The 18,332-nt window shown below is 44.1% G+C and overlaps 1 protein-coding gene across 2 annotated transcripts in view; it reads left to right on the top strand.

The window, feature by feature from the left end:
- The window catches only part of OLFML2B (olfactomedin like 2B), a 56,280-nt gene that overhangs the window by 22,787 nt on the left and 15,161 nt on the right, over nt 1-18,332 (top strand). The window contains exons 4-6 of one of the 2 annotated variants that reach the window (XM_069094645.1): nt 11,110-11,286; nt 16,510-16,738; nt 17,386-17,961. In XM_069094645.1, coding sequence (XP_068950746.1) covers nt 11,110-11,286; nt 16,510-16,738; nt 17,386-17,961 — 982 coding nt within the window. Of the gene's footprint in view, nt 1-11,109; nt 11,287-16,506; nt 16,739-17,385; nt 17,962-18,332 lie in introns of both variants that reach the window. The other variant, XM_069094644.1, reaches the window with a different exon arrangement.

Raw genomic sequence — 18,332 nt, 5'->3', positions numbered from 1 at the left:
TCCATTTGTGCCGCTTTGCTTTAACTTCCCCCAAAAGAGCTTGCCTGACTTGTCTACCCTAAATAATCTCTGAGCTAGATTGGGGAGCGGGCAATGGGGAAAGAAATCTGAAAGTCCTCCTCCTACATCAGTCAGGAGTCTCTTCTGTAATACTCCCCTAAAGTGGTTTTCTCTAGACTGTGGCCTTAACTCTCTTGCTATGTCCTCTTCTGGTAATACTGACTGGCATTCACCTGCCCACCGCCCTGAGCCCACCGTTGACCAGCTGATTTATGGCCTGTGTTTCATGATCTCATCCATCCCTGACATTTCCTAATGATGATCTAGAATTCTGCTAGAATTGTGCTAAGAACATGCACAAATGTGGTTCCCTGCCCCCCACTCGCAGACACACACCCCTTTAATTCAAATCATGGTTTACGTCTCTTAGCCAGCTGTTCCAGATGTTTCAAGTTGAAAAAGAACTAGCCCATCTCTCCTCTCCCTGCCTCTTAACCACGATTCCAAGAGTCTTGGCAATGGTCGGGTAGCAATACCAGCCACTGCCAAAGATGCTCTCTCCCCTTCCTCACCACAGAAAACATTGCTGGTGCTGTCTTCACACACTGTAAATGCCAAAGTCACAGATGGAGACGCCGGGGACATGAGGTCATGGGGTTCACCCTTCTGCCAGGGTAGGATTTAAAATTCCCCTGAGCAGGAGATTTCCCTACACCTATTTGCATTAGGGAAGCCTTTGGGGTGAGGGTTAGCATCAGTGTGGGGCATCTAGGTGGTGCAATGGATAGAGTGCCAGACCTGGAGTTAAGAAGACTCATCTTCTTGAGTTCAAATCCAGCCTCGGATACTTACTAGCTATGTGACCCTGGGCAAGTCACTTAACCCTGTTTGCCTCAGTTTCCTCATCTGCAAAATGAGCTGGAGAAGGAAATGGCAAAGCACTCCAGTATCTCTGCCAAGAAAACCCCGAGTGAGGTCACAGAGTCAGACATGACTGAAACAGCTGAACAACACTAACGTCAGTGGTCTAGGCAGAGGAGGAAGCATGGCCATGTCTATGGCAGCGGGAGATCCAGCTGCCTCCACCTTTCATGCCAATGGAATGATGCCATTGTCAGCCCTGTTGTTTATTGAGGCCACTTAGCAAGGGTTAGCATTCTCATGAAGGGGTTAGAGTACCAGTCGCCAGGGCCCTGCACCCAGCACTGTGTGAGCACTGCCCAATGGCTCCTAGCTGAAATGGTAGTGGAGAGAGCAGAGGTAGATCTTTAACAAACACTAACTGTTTTACAAAGATTTGCTAATTGTTATTTTATAAAGCAGTTCTGGCACAGGAAGGCTGAGGGACCCAGGTGCCCTCAGGTTCCCCTCTACTGTGGCCACCTTTTATATTATAGCTACTTCCAAGACAAAGGATGGGCAAATGCAACCAGAACCATGGTTGTAAATTACATTTATGTAGCACTTCAAGGTTTAACAAGTGCTGTCCTTGCTGTAATGTAGGGAATGTGACTATCATCACTCCCATTTTATAGACAAGAAAACTGAGGCTCAAGTGTAAGAACATGGATCCCAGCTCAGGTCATCCTGACTCCAGGTTCATGCACAGTGCTCTTCACCACCATAAGGAGACAACTTTTGTGGTAGAGACCATGTGTGTATCCTTCGGGCAGCTCTCAGCAGGGCTGTGGGTTTCCAGGAACCCTGGGGACATGTTAAGTGGTCAGTGATTTCCTCAGCCAACCCCACAGGCGACAGTGCCCTTAAGTCAGTACTGTCCTTTCCCCACTCCGTCTGTGCCCTTTTCCTGGCAGCTGAATTCCAAGATTCCCTCCCCATTCCAGGAAAAGTCCCCCTTCCTATATTTAGCAACAACACTCTCACCTCCTCTTTGTGAGTGTCTTCAGATCACTCAATCACCACTCACGTGTTGACTGAGGGACTCCAGGGTCCTGGTCCAGTGGAAGGCTTTGACAATGGCCAGGTCTTCCTTTACTTGGGCAACACATGATATTGGACCATAGGAGCACAGAGCCAGAGCTGGAGAGGACCCCAGAGGCCACCAAGTCCAACTCCCTTGTTTTACGAAGAGATTTGCCCAAGGTCACCTACCTAGTAAGCATCAGAGGGGGGGTCTTCTTTTACCATGCTCCCCATTCCCTCCTACCAGGATGGTGTGATGAAGCAAGCACTGGATAAGCGGAGGGTGTGGCCAGGTAGGGGCATTAGGAATTGTTGTTCAGTCATTTTAGTCACGTCTGATTCTTCGTGACTCCATTGGGAGTTTTCTTGGCAAAGATACTGGAGTGGTTTGTTATTTCCTTTTCCAGCTCATTTTACAATTGAGGAAAGTGAGGCAGATAGGGTTAAATGACTTGCCTAGGGTCACACAGCTAGTAAATGTCTGAAGTCAGATTTGATCTCAGGTCTTCCTAACTTCAGGCCCTGTGCTCTATCCACTAAGCCACCTAGCTGCCCCCCATTAAGGCATGGCATCAGAGGCATCAAGAGACCTGGGGTCTATTCCAACTCTCACCAAGTAGCTCAGTGAGTCAGAGGAGGCAATGAGAGGCCGGCTGATAAAGTGGAAAGACCACTGGTTTTAGAGTTAAAAGACCCAGGTTTTTAGACAGGGGTGTGCTGAAACCAGTAAGTACACTGGTTGTGAGGGTCAATTGTTAAATTTCCAGTGTGAGCATTTACATGGGAAATGGGCAAATGCTACAAATCAGGGGACTTGGTTTATTGTTTCATTAGTTGTCTAGACTTAAGAAAATGCTGGAAAAAATGTTAATAATACAGATTAAATTTAAAAGTGAGTGATGCATACATTTTTTTTTCCTCAGGGAGCTGGTTGTTACACATTTACCCCTGTTTCTAGGCCTGAATTTTTTCCCTTTTTAAAAATTCAATTTAAGAAAAAATTTTCTATTTTTTATATATTATATTTATTATTATGGTTATTTTTTAAATTACAGGTAAAAGCAATTTTTAACATTAGTTTTTTTTTTAAGACTTTGAGTTCCAAATTCTCTCTCCCCTTCACCTCCTTAAGAAGGCAAGCAATTATACATGCACAATCATTAGGTTATACGATTAAGTGACTTGCCCAGGATCACACACTACTAAGGATATGAGGCCAAATTTGAACTCAGGTCCTCCTGACATGAGGGCTGGTACTCCATCCATTGCACCACCCAGCCACCCCAGGCCTGCCTTTCAAAAGCACTAGCCATGTGACTATGGATAAATCCATTCCACCCAAATGCAGATGCACGCAAACAGATTATCCCTCTGAACCTGTTTCCATGATCGTAAAACACGAATAACAGCCAGTACTTGCACTATTTGCATCACTGCTGAGATTTTGTGCAGAAGGTGTTGACCTTAAAGAACATTGTGTCAAAAGTCTTAGTGCAGTTTTACACTATTAGAGATGGCTGTCCTTGTGCTAATACTTCTGGGACAGCTTCTATTTCAAGTGTGAGTTGTTATCATTAACATCTCAGAGCTTGGGCTTGCCATTTGCAAAGTGGAGATAATACTGGTCCCAGCCACCTCTCCTAAAGGGCTACTGTGTGGCTTAAGTGACATTTTAGATGGGAAAGGCTTTGAAAAGAAAATAGCATACAGGCATGCCCACAGAATCCTAGTCTCAGAGTCAGATGGGACCGCTGAGGCCATCTAGTTTAACCCATACCTCATCAAGAAGACACCAGGTCCCTGATCGGTGGTCATCCAGCCGATACTTGAAGACCTTCTGGGAGAGAACAACCCTGATAACAATTGGCATGTATAGAGAGAGGATTTTAATGTTTGCCAAGAACATGATCTGTACCGTCTGGATTCAGCTTCACAATAACCCTGTGAAGGCTGGCATTGTAGGAATTCGTATTCCCAGTTTTATAGAGGAGTAAATAGCCTTGGAGAGGACCAATCAGTAACTTGCCCAAGACCATTCAGTTAGTAAGTGTCAGAGGCAGGATTCAAAACCAGATCTTTCCCCTTTTCCACCTATGGATGGTTCTCTATTTGGAAGTTTTTCCTAACACCAAGACTACAGTTGCCTCTTTGAAACTTCCACCCATTGCTCCTGCTCCCACCCTCTTGGGTCAAGAAAGAATCACTAGAGCAGGGGTTTTCCCCTTTTTAGTGCCCTGGACCCCTTTGATGACAGGTGACCCAAGAGACCCCTTTTTAGAATAATGTAATATATAACATTAGGGCCACCAAGTAGTGTGATGGATAGAGTGCCAGGCCTAGAATCAGGAAGACTCCTCTTTCTGAGTTCAAATCCAGCCTCGGACACTTAGTAGCTGTGGGACTCTGGACAAATCACTTAACACTGTTTGCCTCAGTTTCCTCATCTATAAAATGAGTCAGAAAAGGGAAATGGCAAACTACTCCAATGTTTGTACCAAGAAAACCCCAAATAGAGTCATGAAGAGTTGTACATGACAAAATTGACTGAACAACAGCGATATATAATAATCCAGAAAAAAAAACAATTATATAGAAATAAATGTTGGAGGTGGCTAGGTGGTGCAGTGAGTAAAAGCTCCGGCCCCAGAGTCAGGAAGCCCTGAGTTCAGTTCTGGCCTCAGACACTTAACACCCAACCAAAAAATACTAGCTGTGTAACCCCAATTGCCCTCCAAAAAAGGCAAAAAAAAAAATAAGAAATGTCATTTTCCCATCCAAGTTCATGGACCCCATGAAATCTATCTAAGCATACCTCCATTAGTGGTCTGTGGATCCAATTAAGAACCTCTACAGGTTCTTAGACCTTCTAAGGGGGTGTCTAGACACTTTTCTGTGTGATTTTTCTTCAAATGCTTGAAGACAGTGGTTTTTTTTTTACATAATTCCTTCTGCTAAACCAGGAATGGTTTCCCCCTCACTTAGCAAGTGCTCTACTTCTGAGATACCCCAATAACCCTTAGACAAACCACACCCATCCTGACCTCTGAGGAACTCCACGCCTCCTCCTTACCCTCACCATCCATTGGCTCTGGACATCCTTCATATGCTGGCTGACTCAGGTCTTACCTCTTCCTAACTCCAGGTGCCATCCACACAAGATGTGGAAAGAATTCATGTAATCCACCTGGATTTCATTTGCATCTAACTGCCATGTAAATCCCCAAGGGAACTATGAGACACAGTCAGGGAACGGGGTGCGGTTTTCAACACACTTTCCCACCGATGCTGAGTTCTGACTAAGACGATGTTTTTCTTTCTGTTGCCGCTTTTCTGCCTGTAAGGAGGGTAACCACAGGAGTCTTTTACAGTCTGAGGGAAAACATGCCACAGAGCATGGATCAATCTGGCAAATGTTTTCAAGTTCATACTATGTTCAAGGCAGTGTTCTAAGCACTGAAAATACAGAGATGAAAAATGACACAGAACTTGCTTTCAAGGAGCTTAGGGACTAAGGGATGTGGGGATGGGAAGAGGACACGTGCCCAGATAAGTACAAGGCTGAATTTGATGAGGACAAAGGAGAGATCTGGAAAAAATGCACTTGGAAAATTTGAGTGGGGGGGGGGGGGGGGGGGGGGGAATCTCCTTTGGATGAGAAGACCAGGAAAAGCTTCATTGAGGAGGTAGTACCTGAAATGATCAGTAAAACTTCTGTTTGAAAGCTGAAAAAGCAAAATTGATGGTGTCCCAGGTTCCCAAATGGTTGAATCAGAACCAGCTATTCCCAGTTCTGCATCATTGGATTATGAATGTTGCATGGTCGGGAATCCATCAGGATTCCATGAGCCCAAAGGGGAACAAGCTACTATTTCCAAGATGTTTAGGAAACTGAAGACTCTTCTGAAACCCATGAGTTTCATAGGTCACCAAAGAATTTAAGGTCTGGCCAATTAACCCCAGCTGGGAATGGTGTAGAAAGACCAGAGTGTTCTAATCCCTAATGGATAACATCCCCAGTATGCAGAGAATGCCAGCAATGGTAGAAGCTCACATTTATATAAAGCAATTCAACAAACACTTATTATTTTTTTATGGTCACAAAGTGTTTTCCATACATTTTTTTCATTTGATCTTTACCCTATGGGGCAAACACTATTATCCAGTCAAGCACAAACTCCTTGAGGAAAGGAATTATTTTCTTTGTGTCTCTTGTATGCCCTAATGCCCACCACCATGCCTTGGACATAGTAGGTCCTTAATTAATGTGTGTGGAGTTGGACTGAGTCCCCATATTACAGAAGAGGAAGGAAGGAAGGAAGGAAGGAAGGAAGGAAGGAAGGAAGGAAGGAAGGAAGGAAGGAAGGAAGGAAGGAAGGAAGGAAGGAAGAAGGAAGGAAGGAAGGAAGGAAGGAAGGAAGGAAGGAAAGAATTTTTAAAGTGCCTGCTATATGCCAGATACTATGTTAAACACCTAAAAATGTTATTTCATTGTTATACAATAATCTTAGGAGGGAGTGGCTATTATTATCCCCATTTTATAGGTGAGGAAACTCAAGGAAACAGGTTAAGTGACTTGACCAGAGGCACAAAGCTAAGTAAATTTCTGAGGCTGAATTTGAACTCAGGACTTCCAGAAACTGAGACTTGAAGAGATTAAGTAATTTAATTGCTCAGGGTCCACAACTAGTAACCAGAACTCGAATCTAGGCAAACCAGATCTTCTAACTGTTATATACTTTCTCCTGCATTGCTTCTCTGCAGCAATCTGGCTATTTATACCAAGCATATATGGTGAGTACTGCCTTTGGGAGAAGCCTGTAGGAGCCTGCCCCTGGGCGATATTGATCCTTTAACATTCTAGGCTCTTTATGTGTTGGGAATTCTTAGTTATTTATAGCAGGATGTAGCTCAGCACAGAGCCTGACACACTGTCGTTGTCGTTGTTGAGTCATGTCTAACTCTTCTGACTCCATTTAGGGTTTTCTTGGCAAAGATGCTGGAGTGGTTTGCCTTTTCCAGCTCATTTGAAAGATGAGGAAACTGAGGGAAATAGGGTTAAGTGACTTGCCCAGGGTCACACAGCTGGTGAGTATCAGAGGCCAGATTTGAGTTCTGGGAGATGAGTCTCCCTGACTCCAGGCCCACACTCTATCCACTGCTCCACCTACCTGCCCTACCCCCAAAAATTAAAGTTTCTTGTTCAAACAGATAGATAATATAAGGTTGGGGCAGTACGTCTCACTCAGGTGTGTGAATACCCATTCATCACATACATGAACCAGAAGGATCTATATGCCTGGCATTAAATTTTTTTTAAATGATCCAAGCAACCATGAAGCATGTAAGCCATTCCACTCACATCTGCTTGGTCACATGTTTACAAGGAGTTTTATATTCATTAACCACTTCATCCTCACCACAACCCTGAAAGGTCTTCATTTCATAGATGAGGTTATTGAGGTTCATCTCTATTCCCAGGGGTCACAGGATCCTAGATTTATAGCTGGAAGGGACGTTAAAGGTGATCGAATGCAGACTCCCACCCCCATTTTACAGCCAAGTGAACTGAGGCTAGGATACCCTGTCTATTATTAAAACAAGCCTGTCAAAATCCTCTACATCCTTCTCTACTCAAATCTGACCTCCTCTTTGAAACCTTCCCTGGCTGCCCCAACCTGAAGGGACCTCTCTCTTCTCTGAACCTGGACTCCTCATCTGGAACTTATCCTGCTGACACCACCTGGTGTCCTTGTGGGTAATCTTTCTGTTCCCTCCCCCGCTCAGACTGTAAAGTCCTCCAGGCTGCTACCCTGTCTTAGATTGTTTGTCTCCCCTTTAACATCAAGCATCGGTCCTCACCCACAGTAGGTTGCTTGCCTAAGAAATGACCACTGGTTGGCAGTTTTAGTGCTCTAAAAACACACAATGCCCTGGAGCAAGGCTTATACAGTTTCAGCGAACAATAAACAAGATTTATAATTAGCTTATGAATTAGGACCATAGAAATAATTGGGGGAAAGGAACTTGAAGATCATTTCGCCCAGTTCTTTCATGTTTCAGATGAAGAAACTGGGGCCCAAGGAAGAAGGGGACAAGGAAACAAGCATTTATTCATCTCTTACTATGTACATTGTACTAAGCACTTTACAAATATTATCTCATTTTTGTATATTATTGATATTTTCTCAAGTATAGTGACTTGCCCAAGGTCACACTGGGAGTAAGAGATCTGGGATTTAAATGAATGAATGAATGAATGAACGCATTTATTAAGTACTTACTGTGTACTGATCCCTTTGCCAGAAAATGGAGACATTCCCTTCCCTCGAGGACTTTACCTTTTAATGAGGGAGATAATATAATAAGGGAGGGATGTTTTCATCTACGGAGCAATAGGGTTGGAGAGGGTAGCCAAAGGGAAATTCATTAATGTGTATTTTTCAGAAGTAATGGTAGTATTGATTTGACTATAGTTACTAAAAGCAAGAGATGGAAGGTACATGTGATGATGTTAAGGTTAACGTTAATAGATGTTAATGTTAATAGAAGATGGCCAGAGACATGTGATGTGCTGCATGGTCTGGTGTCCTCGTTCGAAGCCAGCTACATAGAGTGGGCTTTGTGAGTGTATGCTCACTCACTCCATTTGAGATAGGTTATACTTTCTAATGTGATCATGTGGATAAAGTGCTAAACTTGAAATCAGGAAAACCTGGGTTTCAATCTCTCTGTAGTCATATAAAGCTATACTACTCTGGGTAGTAAATGTCTGAGACCAGATTTGAACTCAGGAAGATGAGTCTTTCTGATTCCAGGCCCAGCTGTAATCTACCCACTGTGCTGCCCATGTTAGCTAGCCTAACATGCTCTATTAATGTCTGCCATTGATAGCAGTTTAGAGAAGGAAATGGCAGACCACTCTTTGCTAAGAGAACCGCAAATGGCATCCCGAAGCATCAGACACTACTGAAGCGACTGAGCCACAACAAAAACAAACCTTGGTGGTACACTATACTGGAATTTGGGGGCTGGGCCTGGGGCCTCAGTAGTATAGGAACTCTTTGGTAAGACTTTTTTTGCCCATCTTTGCAGATAGGCAAGTGAGAGAATTTCCTGGGGCATAGAGAGTTTATATAACTCGCTCAGAGTCACACAGCAAGTATATGTCAGAGGAGGAATTTAAACACAAGTTGTCCGGGAAGCTAGGTCAGCTCTTTATTCACCCATGTTGCCTCTTACACTATACTGAGATGTTATACATGAAACGCCTGCCAAATTATAAGGCGCTAAATATGTGTCGGGTATAATTATCGGTGGTGGCAGCATTATTGTTGTCCTTGATCTTATTGCCTCTATGGTTGAATTTTAATGATTGAAATTTAAATTCAATAAACATTCAAATTCCTACTCTGTTCAAAAGACTGTACTTGGTTCTGCTTCTCAAGAACTTGAACAGCTCTCTTAGTTAGATTAAGCATTTGATAACCCTCTTTACATTGCTTAGCAAATCACTTTTTCTTAGGGGTGAGGAAAATTTCAGGCATCCAAATGAAGATAAATTTCAAATAAGTGGTCTCAAATAAGGACAGTTTTGCTATAATGTTGAAAAATATACAAGACTGGGTAAGAGACTGTGAACAAACATGGCAGGTCTTCATGCCATAGAGGCATAGTCCTTGCTGCATAGTTGGGAGTCAGAGGACCTGAGTTTGAGTCCCAGCTCTGATATTTCCAAGCCGTGTGACTTAAGGAAGTCACTCTCCCCCTCCCTTACCACAATGTTTGGGATGGAAAAAGTAATAGTTGGAGTATCTGTCTCACATGGCTCTTATAGAAGGATCTTGTAAACCTTGAAAGAGCTTTAAAAATTTGAATTGCTTTATTATTACAATGGACTATGAGCAATATAGATCTATCATTAAAGTCAATAAAAGCCCAAGTACTCTTGGAAAGTATGAGCATCAGCTTTGCATTTGGGAAGGTTTCTTAGGGTGATAAGAAGAACACTGGACCAAAGACTAGGGCACTAGTCTTATCTCTTACTAACTAGGGTGCTGTAGCAGCAAGCACCCCAAGCGTCCTCAGGGTTTGCAGCTACCACAGGTTCTTGGATCTGCTTTGTTAAAGGAAAGCAACTCAAAATGGGTTAACAAGCTTACTTTAATCAGTCAGACATATATCGCTTACCTTGTTCAGGAGAAAAGGTCAGTACCCCGAACCTCAAAGTATACAGGCATAATTATCAAGACAGAAACATCAAGTAGACAGATTTCCAAACTGTCCAACCATTACATCCATACCCAGTCAACATCTGGGTTTCCACATTCTGGGTTTTTCAAAGCCGGGGGACTCTCAACAACGGCTTCCCAGAATTCAGATCAAATCACAGAACATTTCTCAAAGTGAGTCCCAAAACAAAGCTACACATCAGGGCTTATATAGCCTTTTCCTGGCTCAGAGAATGTAACAACCTTATTGACCCACTGGCCAATCAAAAAGTATCTACTGAAAAACCAGCCTCCCACCCCAGGCTCCAGGTGCACGTTAGCCTAGGGGCAGGGAAGATCTTTAAATCTGCATTTCCATTACAGGTGCCTTCCAAGCAAGGGTGTGCTGGTGAATGTTTAGCAATCAGCTTTCTAGAAAACAAACCCCCAAAATACACACTTTTAAGTTGAATCTGCATTATTTATATCTTTTGCATCACTTTCTGGAGTCTAGATAATCAACAAAACAACGAATCAAGCCCTGATTTGTAGCATTTGTTGATTTCTGAGGTAGAAATGGTCACACTGAAATTTTAACAATCAGCTCTCTGAGCTGGTTTGAGCTGGCTCCAGCACACCTCTATTTCCAGTTCAATAATTCTAAAGCTCACATGGGCTTGCCCTAAAAATTGTGCCTCGTGATCCAGCATCAGCATCCGGCACAGTGCCAGAAATACAGCAGACACCTAGATTCTTGGCAAATGACTGATTTCCAAGGTTCTGTGAGAAGTTTATCCCACGTTAAGGAGACGAAGAAGGAGGTGGGATTTGTGCATTGGCAAAGGGTTTAGACTGATTGACCTTGAAGACCCCTTTTAGCTCTAAAGTTTTATGTGTCTCTGAGACCCTTAGCCACAGCTGTGTTTTCTTGTTATCATCGGATCCTTTCAAAGGGACCTTCTCTTTTCCACTTTTCCAGGAAGTTTCCAAAAATCTCACCAAGGAAAACGAGCAGATCAAAGAGGACATGGAAGACATTCGGAGTGAAATGAACAAGAGAGAGAAGGGGAACTGCTCCAGTGACACCCCGGGAAGCATTCCAGGTCTTCGGGCAGCCTTGCAGAGGGATGCTGCTGCAGCATATGCTCTCCCTGAGGTACGGCCCCACACCACTGGTTGCCTTTGATCCTTGTCCCCAAAGCCTAAGCCTGGACACAGTGGATAGTTGCCTAGGTGATCAGGCTTGGGGAACCCTGAAAAATCCAACTATTCAAAAACATTTCTTCACCTGTCCCTAAAATGCTGAACTGAATTCACTTCTGCAAGTCCTGAAATTGAAGGTTTGGGGGCAATTATAAACATGTGATCTGGAGTCACTTTAAATCAATGGTACCCCCTTAGCATTTTAGTTTGAATTAGTTCATCAGACTAGCTCCATTCATTTCATTCTTGTTAATTACTTGGTCAGGAAAGCCTTGAGAGAATGAGGTAGAAGGCAGGTAACATGAAGGTGGAAGGCTGTCTGGGAAGGTTGAGAGTATAGTCTGTTGTTCAGGAAGACATGTCTCATTGGGCTAATGCAGTGGGAGTCCTGGGGATCCAGAGAGAAAAGAGGGGCCACTGAAAGATGAACAAAAAGACTGTGTAGACAAATGGCTCCCTAATCCCTAAAAATGTTATGCCACAGGAGGGTCAGGAAACAAATGAGAGCACAAGAACATACAATATAGATTTCCTTCAGCAGAGATGGTCCCCAATACACTGCCCAGTCCAAGCCTGCTGTGCCGTTGGAGAAACTAAGGGTCATGTCTGTTGAAGCTCAGATGGAAATCCATCCGCTCCCTCTACTGCCAAAAGAGATCAGGGTTTTTCCTTGTCAGAATGTTTCCTTAGCTCCATCCAGCTGCCTAAGGAAAAAGATTATTCCTTGTGCCTGTGAAATGCGTTTCCACATTTCTTTGGGGCTGAGCTTATGGGACCTTTTCCTTGGCCTTGATGACAAATACTGTGGTGTGTTGAGGAAACTGGATCAGATTTCTTGAGGGCAAACAGCAAACCAAATCAGACACTCCAAACTTAAAAACTCCCCCCTTTTTTTGCCTTGCTCAGCAAAGTGAAATTTCCTCCTCTCAACCCCCCATTCATAGACTGCTGAAGTCAGCACAATCCATCCAAAGCCAGAGAAGTAGGGACAGAAGAGGGGGTGGGGAAAACAGAAGAGAGAAGAGGGGAGTGAGGCCCAGGGGTGGAGTCTTCCCTCTCATCTCACCAGCCATCCCTTTGGCTTCTTTGTACAGTGAAGAGGGAGACAGGGGAGGTATGAGGATTTGTTTGCTTAGTTTTGAGGACCGTGAAATGGCAGAGTTTCTCGGAATGTGAGCTACACTTTATTGGGGGCTCGTCTCTAGGAAAATTTCCTTGCCTGGATGGTCATGGAGTAGATGGGAGGGGAATAGGAGCGGAGCCAGGAATTGAAGTCATGTAACAGACTGCGGGATTAATGAAGGAAAAACCACGGCTTGGTGGGGGCCGCTGCTATGAAGCCTAGCCTGTCTCCAGCAAATTCAAGGAAATTATATGTTCCTTGGCAAAAGGAGAGCCACGGTCTTGGTCTAGTCTATCTACATGTCTGAGGAAGGGACCAGAGTTCCTACCCACTCCTGTGAGCCTAGCATTAAAGATCTCTTAAGGATGTTGCCACAAAGCCATGACGACTTGATTTTGCAATGCAGAAGGAAACCAGTCTCCAACAATTACATTCACCTCATCCTCAGAACCAAGGAACTGTGGGCTAAGGCTTCTTGTCCCATGTCCAAGAGACTCCTTCTGGACAGAAAAGGAAAGAGCCTTTGGGACTTCTTGCCTAAGACCTAAGGTCTGGCAGGAAGACCAGGTCTTTCTTTTGGACTTCTGTTTATCAGTCAAGGTTGTGGGGTTGATCCTGGCTGAGCAGCCCGTGCAACTGGAGGGGTTTGTTGTGGTTGGGTTTGGGTTTTTTTTTAGCATAGATAGCTAATGGGGTGTCATTGCTAGAGGAAAGAGCTGCCAAAGGGGAGAGTTCTGACAAATCTAGGCTCTTGGGCAAATAGCCTCAGGAGCCAGAGTTAAGGGAGCACCCCCAACTTCCCAGGGCCCAGAGGCATTAATATCCCCATCTTTGTGTATGAACAAAGGGGAGTGTGAGCTGAGACATCCAGGATCTCTTTTACCATCCTTACAAAATTTCTCATGATGGTGGGAAGAGGATGGGCTTGTGGGGTGGAGAGGGACCTAAAGTATTTCCAGGCCAAAATTTGTAGGTCAACACTAGAGAATGTGTTTTTGTCTCCAGGGCAAGTGTCAAATGGTGGGGAGGTTCTGGTCCCTGGAGACAAGGGTTTTTCCCCCAAGACAACTTTGTTCTCTGTGTGAATATCAACAGGGCTAGTATTACAAGTTTTAAAGGAATTTGACCACTATCCCCTTGGCAAGATGTTGGGAGATTACTTTGTGGGTTAGGCTAAGCTGGGAATATGCTGCTTCCTCTGTTTCCTTACTGTTCTGAACTGCATCCTAGGGACAATTCTGGGCAGCTGGAGATGGAGTTGACTGGTCTCCGTATCCAGAGAGCCGGACCTAAGGACCTTCATTCTACTTCGTCCTAGTCTATTTCATGATGGCCCCAAACAAGCACACATAGGCTTCATGGAAGTTGAGATTTTCAAGTGTATTCAAATGAGACTTTGTGGGGCATGTGGTAGAAGTGATTCATGTTTCAGGAGTGGGGAGGGCTTAAAGAACTCTGAGGTCCCTTCCAATGATGAAATATTGTGCTTTTATGGTTCTTTGTAGGCAAAAATCCTTCCCTTCTATGAAAATGAAGTTAAGGAAAACCTGGTCCTGGGTGCTCAACCCTCTGTTCTTGTAGCACTGGGTTTCAAACACAACTGAGTTTCAGGGGTATCATGGTCTCTTTTTCAGAGATGATGCCATATGCAATGATTACCATTGATATAGGTGAGTAGGGTAAAAGGACAAACAGGAAACAGTCCCCAATATGTGGTATAGACGGTAGGAGATGGCATAGCTCATTGGACAAGGAGGTGAGAGCCCTCGAATCTAGTCCTGGTTCTACTACTAACTTACTATGTGAACTTTAGCTAATTACTTCCCATTCTGGGACTCACTTTCCATATCAGTAAATGAGACGGTTGGACCAGATAAAAATAAGACCCCACTGACATTTCACATTTATAGAGCAGAGGTGCAATGGCAGAAATGCTGGGTTTGGAGACAAAGGAAGAAAGTAAACAAGCATTTACTTAGTGCCACTATGTGCCAGGCACTGTGGTAAATGCTTCACAAATATTATCTCCTTTAATCCTCACAACAACCTTGGGAGGTAGGTGCTATGATTATCCCCATTGTATAGATGAGGAAACTGTGGCAAACAGAGGTAAATGACTTACCTAGGGTCACACAGCAAGTAAAGGTCTGAGGCTGCATTTAAACTCAGCCAGGCCCAGTACTCTATTCACTGTACCACAGAGCAACCTAAGGGCATGGGTTTGAATCCTGACTCTGAAAGTTGCTGCCTTTGGGATCTTGGCCAAGTCCTAACCTCTCTGAGCCTTGGTTTCCTCATGTATAAGATAAGGAGGATGGACTGGTTGACTTCAAAGGTCTATGGTCCAAGGTTTACAAAGCATTCACCTCACAATGACCCTCATTTTTCAGATAAGGAAGCTAAGGCTTAGATGACCTTGGGTGAGTCATTTAACCTCTATGGGACTCAGTTTCTTCACCTGTAAAATGAAGGGGTTGGACCAGATGACCTCTGCTGTCCTTTCTAGTTCTAATTCTATAGACTGTGATCTCTGAGGTCCCTAAGATTGTCTGATACTTCTAAAACTGGGGTTCTTCACCCTTCTTGTGTCCTAGATCCCTGTGGCAATCTGGTGATGCTCAAGGACCCCAATGCATGGGATTACAAAGGAAACCAATTCTATGCTGAAATATACTGTTATTAAATGGTATTTTGTCATTTAAAAACAAACTTAAGGTCCTCAGCTTAAGAACCCCTACACTAGATAAAGTGAACCTTTATGGGAATGTGCTGGTTAATGCAGGGTCAGAGGACTTTATGTACTAAATTAGTGTTTCAACTAAAATCCTGTAACAATGGATGTACTGGCCTTCATATTAGCCACCCTCTTCCCCATGATCATTTTTGTATAAAATCTGAGTGTGGCCTAAAATTGGTGTTATTTTTCAGTGTCTGCCAAATATATATCATTTCATATCATTTCCTTCATAGATGATAGATAAAGAGATGAAAGTAAATAGAGATAGCTAGCTAGCTAGATGATAGAAAGATGCAGAGAGAGAAAGGATAAATGAGAGAGATAGAGAGAGGAGGGAGAGATAGATGATGGAGAAATAATGGAGAGGGGGAGGGAGAGAGAGAAGAGAGAGAGGGAGAGAGGGATGGAGTGGGGAGGGAGAGAGAGACTGAGGGAGAGAGAAAGAGAGGGAGGGAGAGGGAAAGAGAGAGAAAGAGAGAGAGAAGGACAGAGAGACAGAGGAAGAGAGAGAGGGAGAGGGAAAGAGAAAGAGAGGAGAGGGAGAGAGAGGAAGGAGAGAGAGAGAGGAGGGGGAGAGAGAAAGAAGCATTTGCTAAGTGCTTATTCTGTTCCATGCTCTGTACTAAGTGTTGGAATACAAATACAAGCAAAAAGAAAGATAGACCCTGCCTTCAAGGAGCTTAGAGATGGAGGAAGAAAATGCACAAAAGGAATTGAAAAGAAGGTTAAGGGTAGAGAGGAAAAGTGCCAGAATCTAGAAGGTCAGGAGTGGAGCCAGGAGAGAAGTGAGCATGATTGGCCAGGACATTACCTGAAATGGAGGTTCTGGGCAGGAACTCATCAATCAGAGGAGGGGGGAAAGTGGCCTATATTCAAACCAATATGAGTGATAATTTTCATTACCCTGAAAATCACTGTACAGCAAAAAGATGTCCCCATCATAGACAATGAGTCTGTTTATCTTCAATCACTGTTTGGTCCAACAAAACAAAGTGCCATCACTCCAAGGTGGCTCTGCAGAATTAATTCAGTAGGATTTGCCCTTAGGCTTATCTCTGGTCCATGTTTTGGCACTCTTCTCTATGGGCCTCACTGTATTTTGTACAACCCCCTCAACTGACTTATTCTCATCTCACACCAACCTCATATAGAGAAAACTAATAATTGAGACCAACTTTCCCTCCCATCCCACCCCTGTGGCAGCTAGAACTAAGAAGAGAGTATTATCCTCGATGCCCTTTTGAGCAAGCTTTCCCATTGACTTTGGCTTCATCTAAAAAAGTGAATTAAGTGAGCCCTTCTGTCTTCCAAAGCAGCACTATGAAGAGCGGTTTCTGCAAGAAGAAACTGTATCCCAACAAATCAACGCCATTGATCTCCTTCCGCTCCAGCCCCCGGCTCCTCCAGAGGCCATGGTACCACGGAGGCCCCTCCAAAGGCAGATCCATCTGAGGGGTCGGCCATCTTCCAAACCCACCGTCATACGGGGCATCACCTATTACAAGGCCAAGGTCTCTGAGGAGGAGAATGACATAGAGGAGCAGCGTGAGTTGGGCTTAGCAGGATCTCCCATGGGAAAGAAAGTGGTGGAGTGGAGCCAATGGCTCATTTGGAGGGCTATGAGTAGACTCATAAAGAGAAAGACAGGTTTCTTTTTAGACATAGCCCACGTTGGCTTTTTACTCATGTTGTAGTCCGTTCCTTACCTACTGATATTTGTGAATTAACTGCAAATATTCAGGTGCCTCTTTCTGATTAGCTACATGACTTTGAACAAATCGCTTCAACTTTCTGAACCTAAATCACCCTTCTGGAAAAGGAGAGGGTTGGGCTGGATGTCACTTAGGTCCCTTCCAGCTCTAACATTCTGGCCCTCCCTGATTCTGTGGGACCACAGGTCTTATCACATGCCAGGAGAGATGCTAATTTTTGTGATTAGCTGACACTAGTTAGCAGGAGAAATGGTAGCAAAAGATATGATGAAACCTCTAGAAAATACAATTTCTTTCTTCCTATGTATTTTCTCCTCCTTTCAGTGGAAATCCCCCAAACTATTGCCATCTCCAAGCCATAGTGACATGTTGAGAACAGACTCCATTTTGTTTCCTAAGTACTTTCTGTTCTTATGACAACCAAATTACATTGATCCACTCAACATGTTACAAATGAGTCTTGTATTGTCTCTTTGGCAGAAGATGAACTTTTCAGTGGGGAGAATTCCATGGACTTGCTCATTGAAGACCAGCTCTTGAGGCATGAAGACCTGTTGGCTAGCACCACCAGTAGGCCGACCACAGTGGGAGGCCTGTCTACTACCCAGAGTGCTGCTGTAACAACAGATTACAGCACTCAGGATGCACCTGTCAAAATGGAGGCCACTTTACTCCCACCTACAACCTCTGCTGAATCTATAGTGGGAGTCACCAAAGCCCCTTTGGCCACCTCAAGCAACCAACTCCCAGTGGTGCCTACGAGTACAGAATCTCCAGATGACATCAATAAGGTGACTGGTGAACTGACCTCCCAGGAACCAACAATGACAGTGGCACAAACCACCATCCAGGAACCAATGACCACAGCAACCTTCACAACAGTAGCCATGGATGGAATGGTAACAGGCACTCCTGTTGCCCCAATTCCTCCCACCACCGTTATGGCCGAGACTGAGGACTCACTTAGGATAGATACAGCTTCTAATGGAAAAGGCACAACTCCTTCTAGTCCTACTCTGAGCCCAGAGGAAGAAGACGACATTAGAAATGTGATTGGTGAGTTGTCTCTTCCTAAGCCAGGTTAATGAGCTTGATGTGGGCAGAAGTTCTGCATGTTATCTAAAAGTGGGAATTAGTTTTCACTGTTCTAGAAGGCTGAATTGTTTCTATTTAATAAATAAATGGGCCTTACCACCCTGAGAGGCAGGGCAGCTGAACTTTGGAGTCAGCAAGAAGCAATTTGGGCAGTAGTTCTAAATGTTTACCAGACTCTGCATTCTGAGGCTTCCTGGAGTGAATAGATAAAAACAAGCAGACGGCCAGTCTTGGTGGTACATGCCTATCATCCCTGGTGCTAGGGAAGCTGAGCCAGTGGATTGTTGACATCAGGAGTTCCGAGCTGTAATACAGCTAAGACCACTGGGTGT

Source organism: Petaurus breviceps, unplaced genomic scaffold (assembly GCF_028583685.1).
Source record: "Petaurus breviceps papuanus isolate PSGF00001 unplaced genomic scaffold, PetGlider_PUasm1.0 220, whole genome shotgun sequence".
NCBI lineage: Eukaryota > Metazoa > Chordata > Mammalia > Diprotodontia > Petauridae > Petaurus > Petaurus breviceps.
Note: the sequence above shows the minus strand (reverse complement) of the source record. Positions and strands in the feature narration are given on the sequence as shown.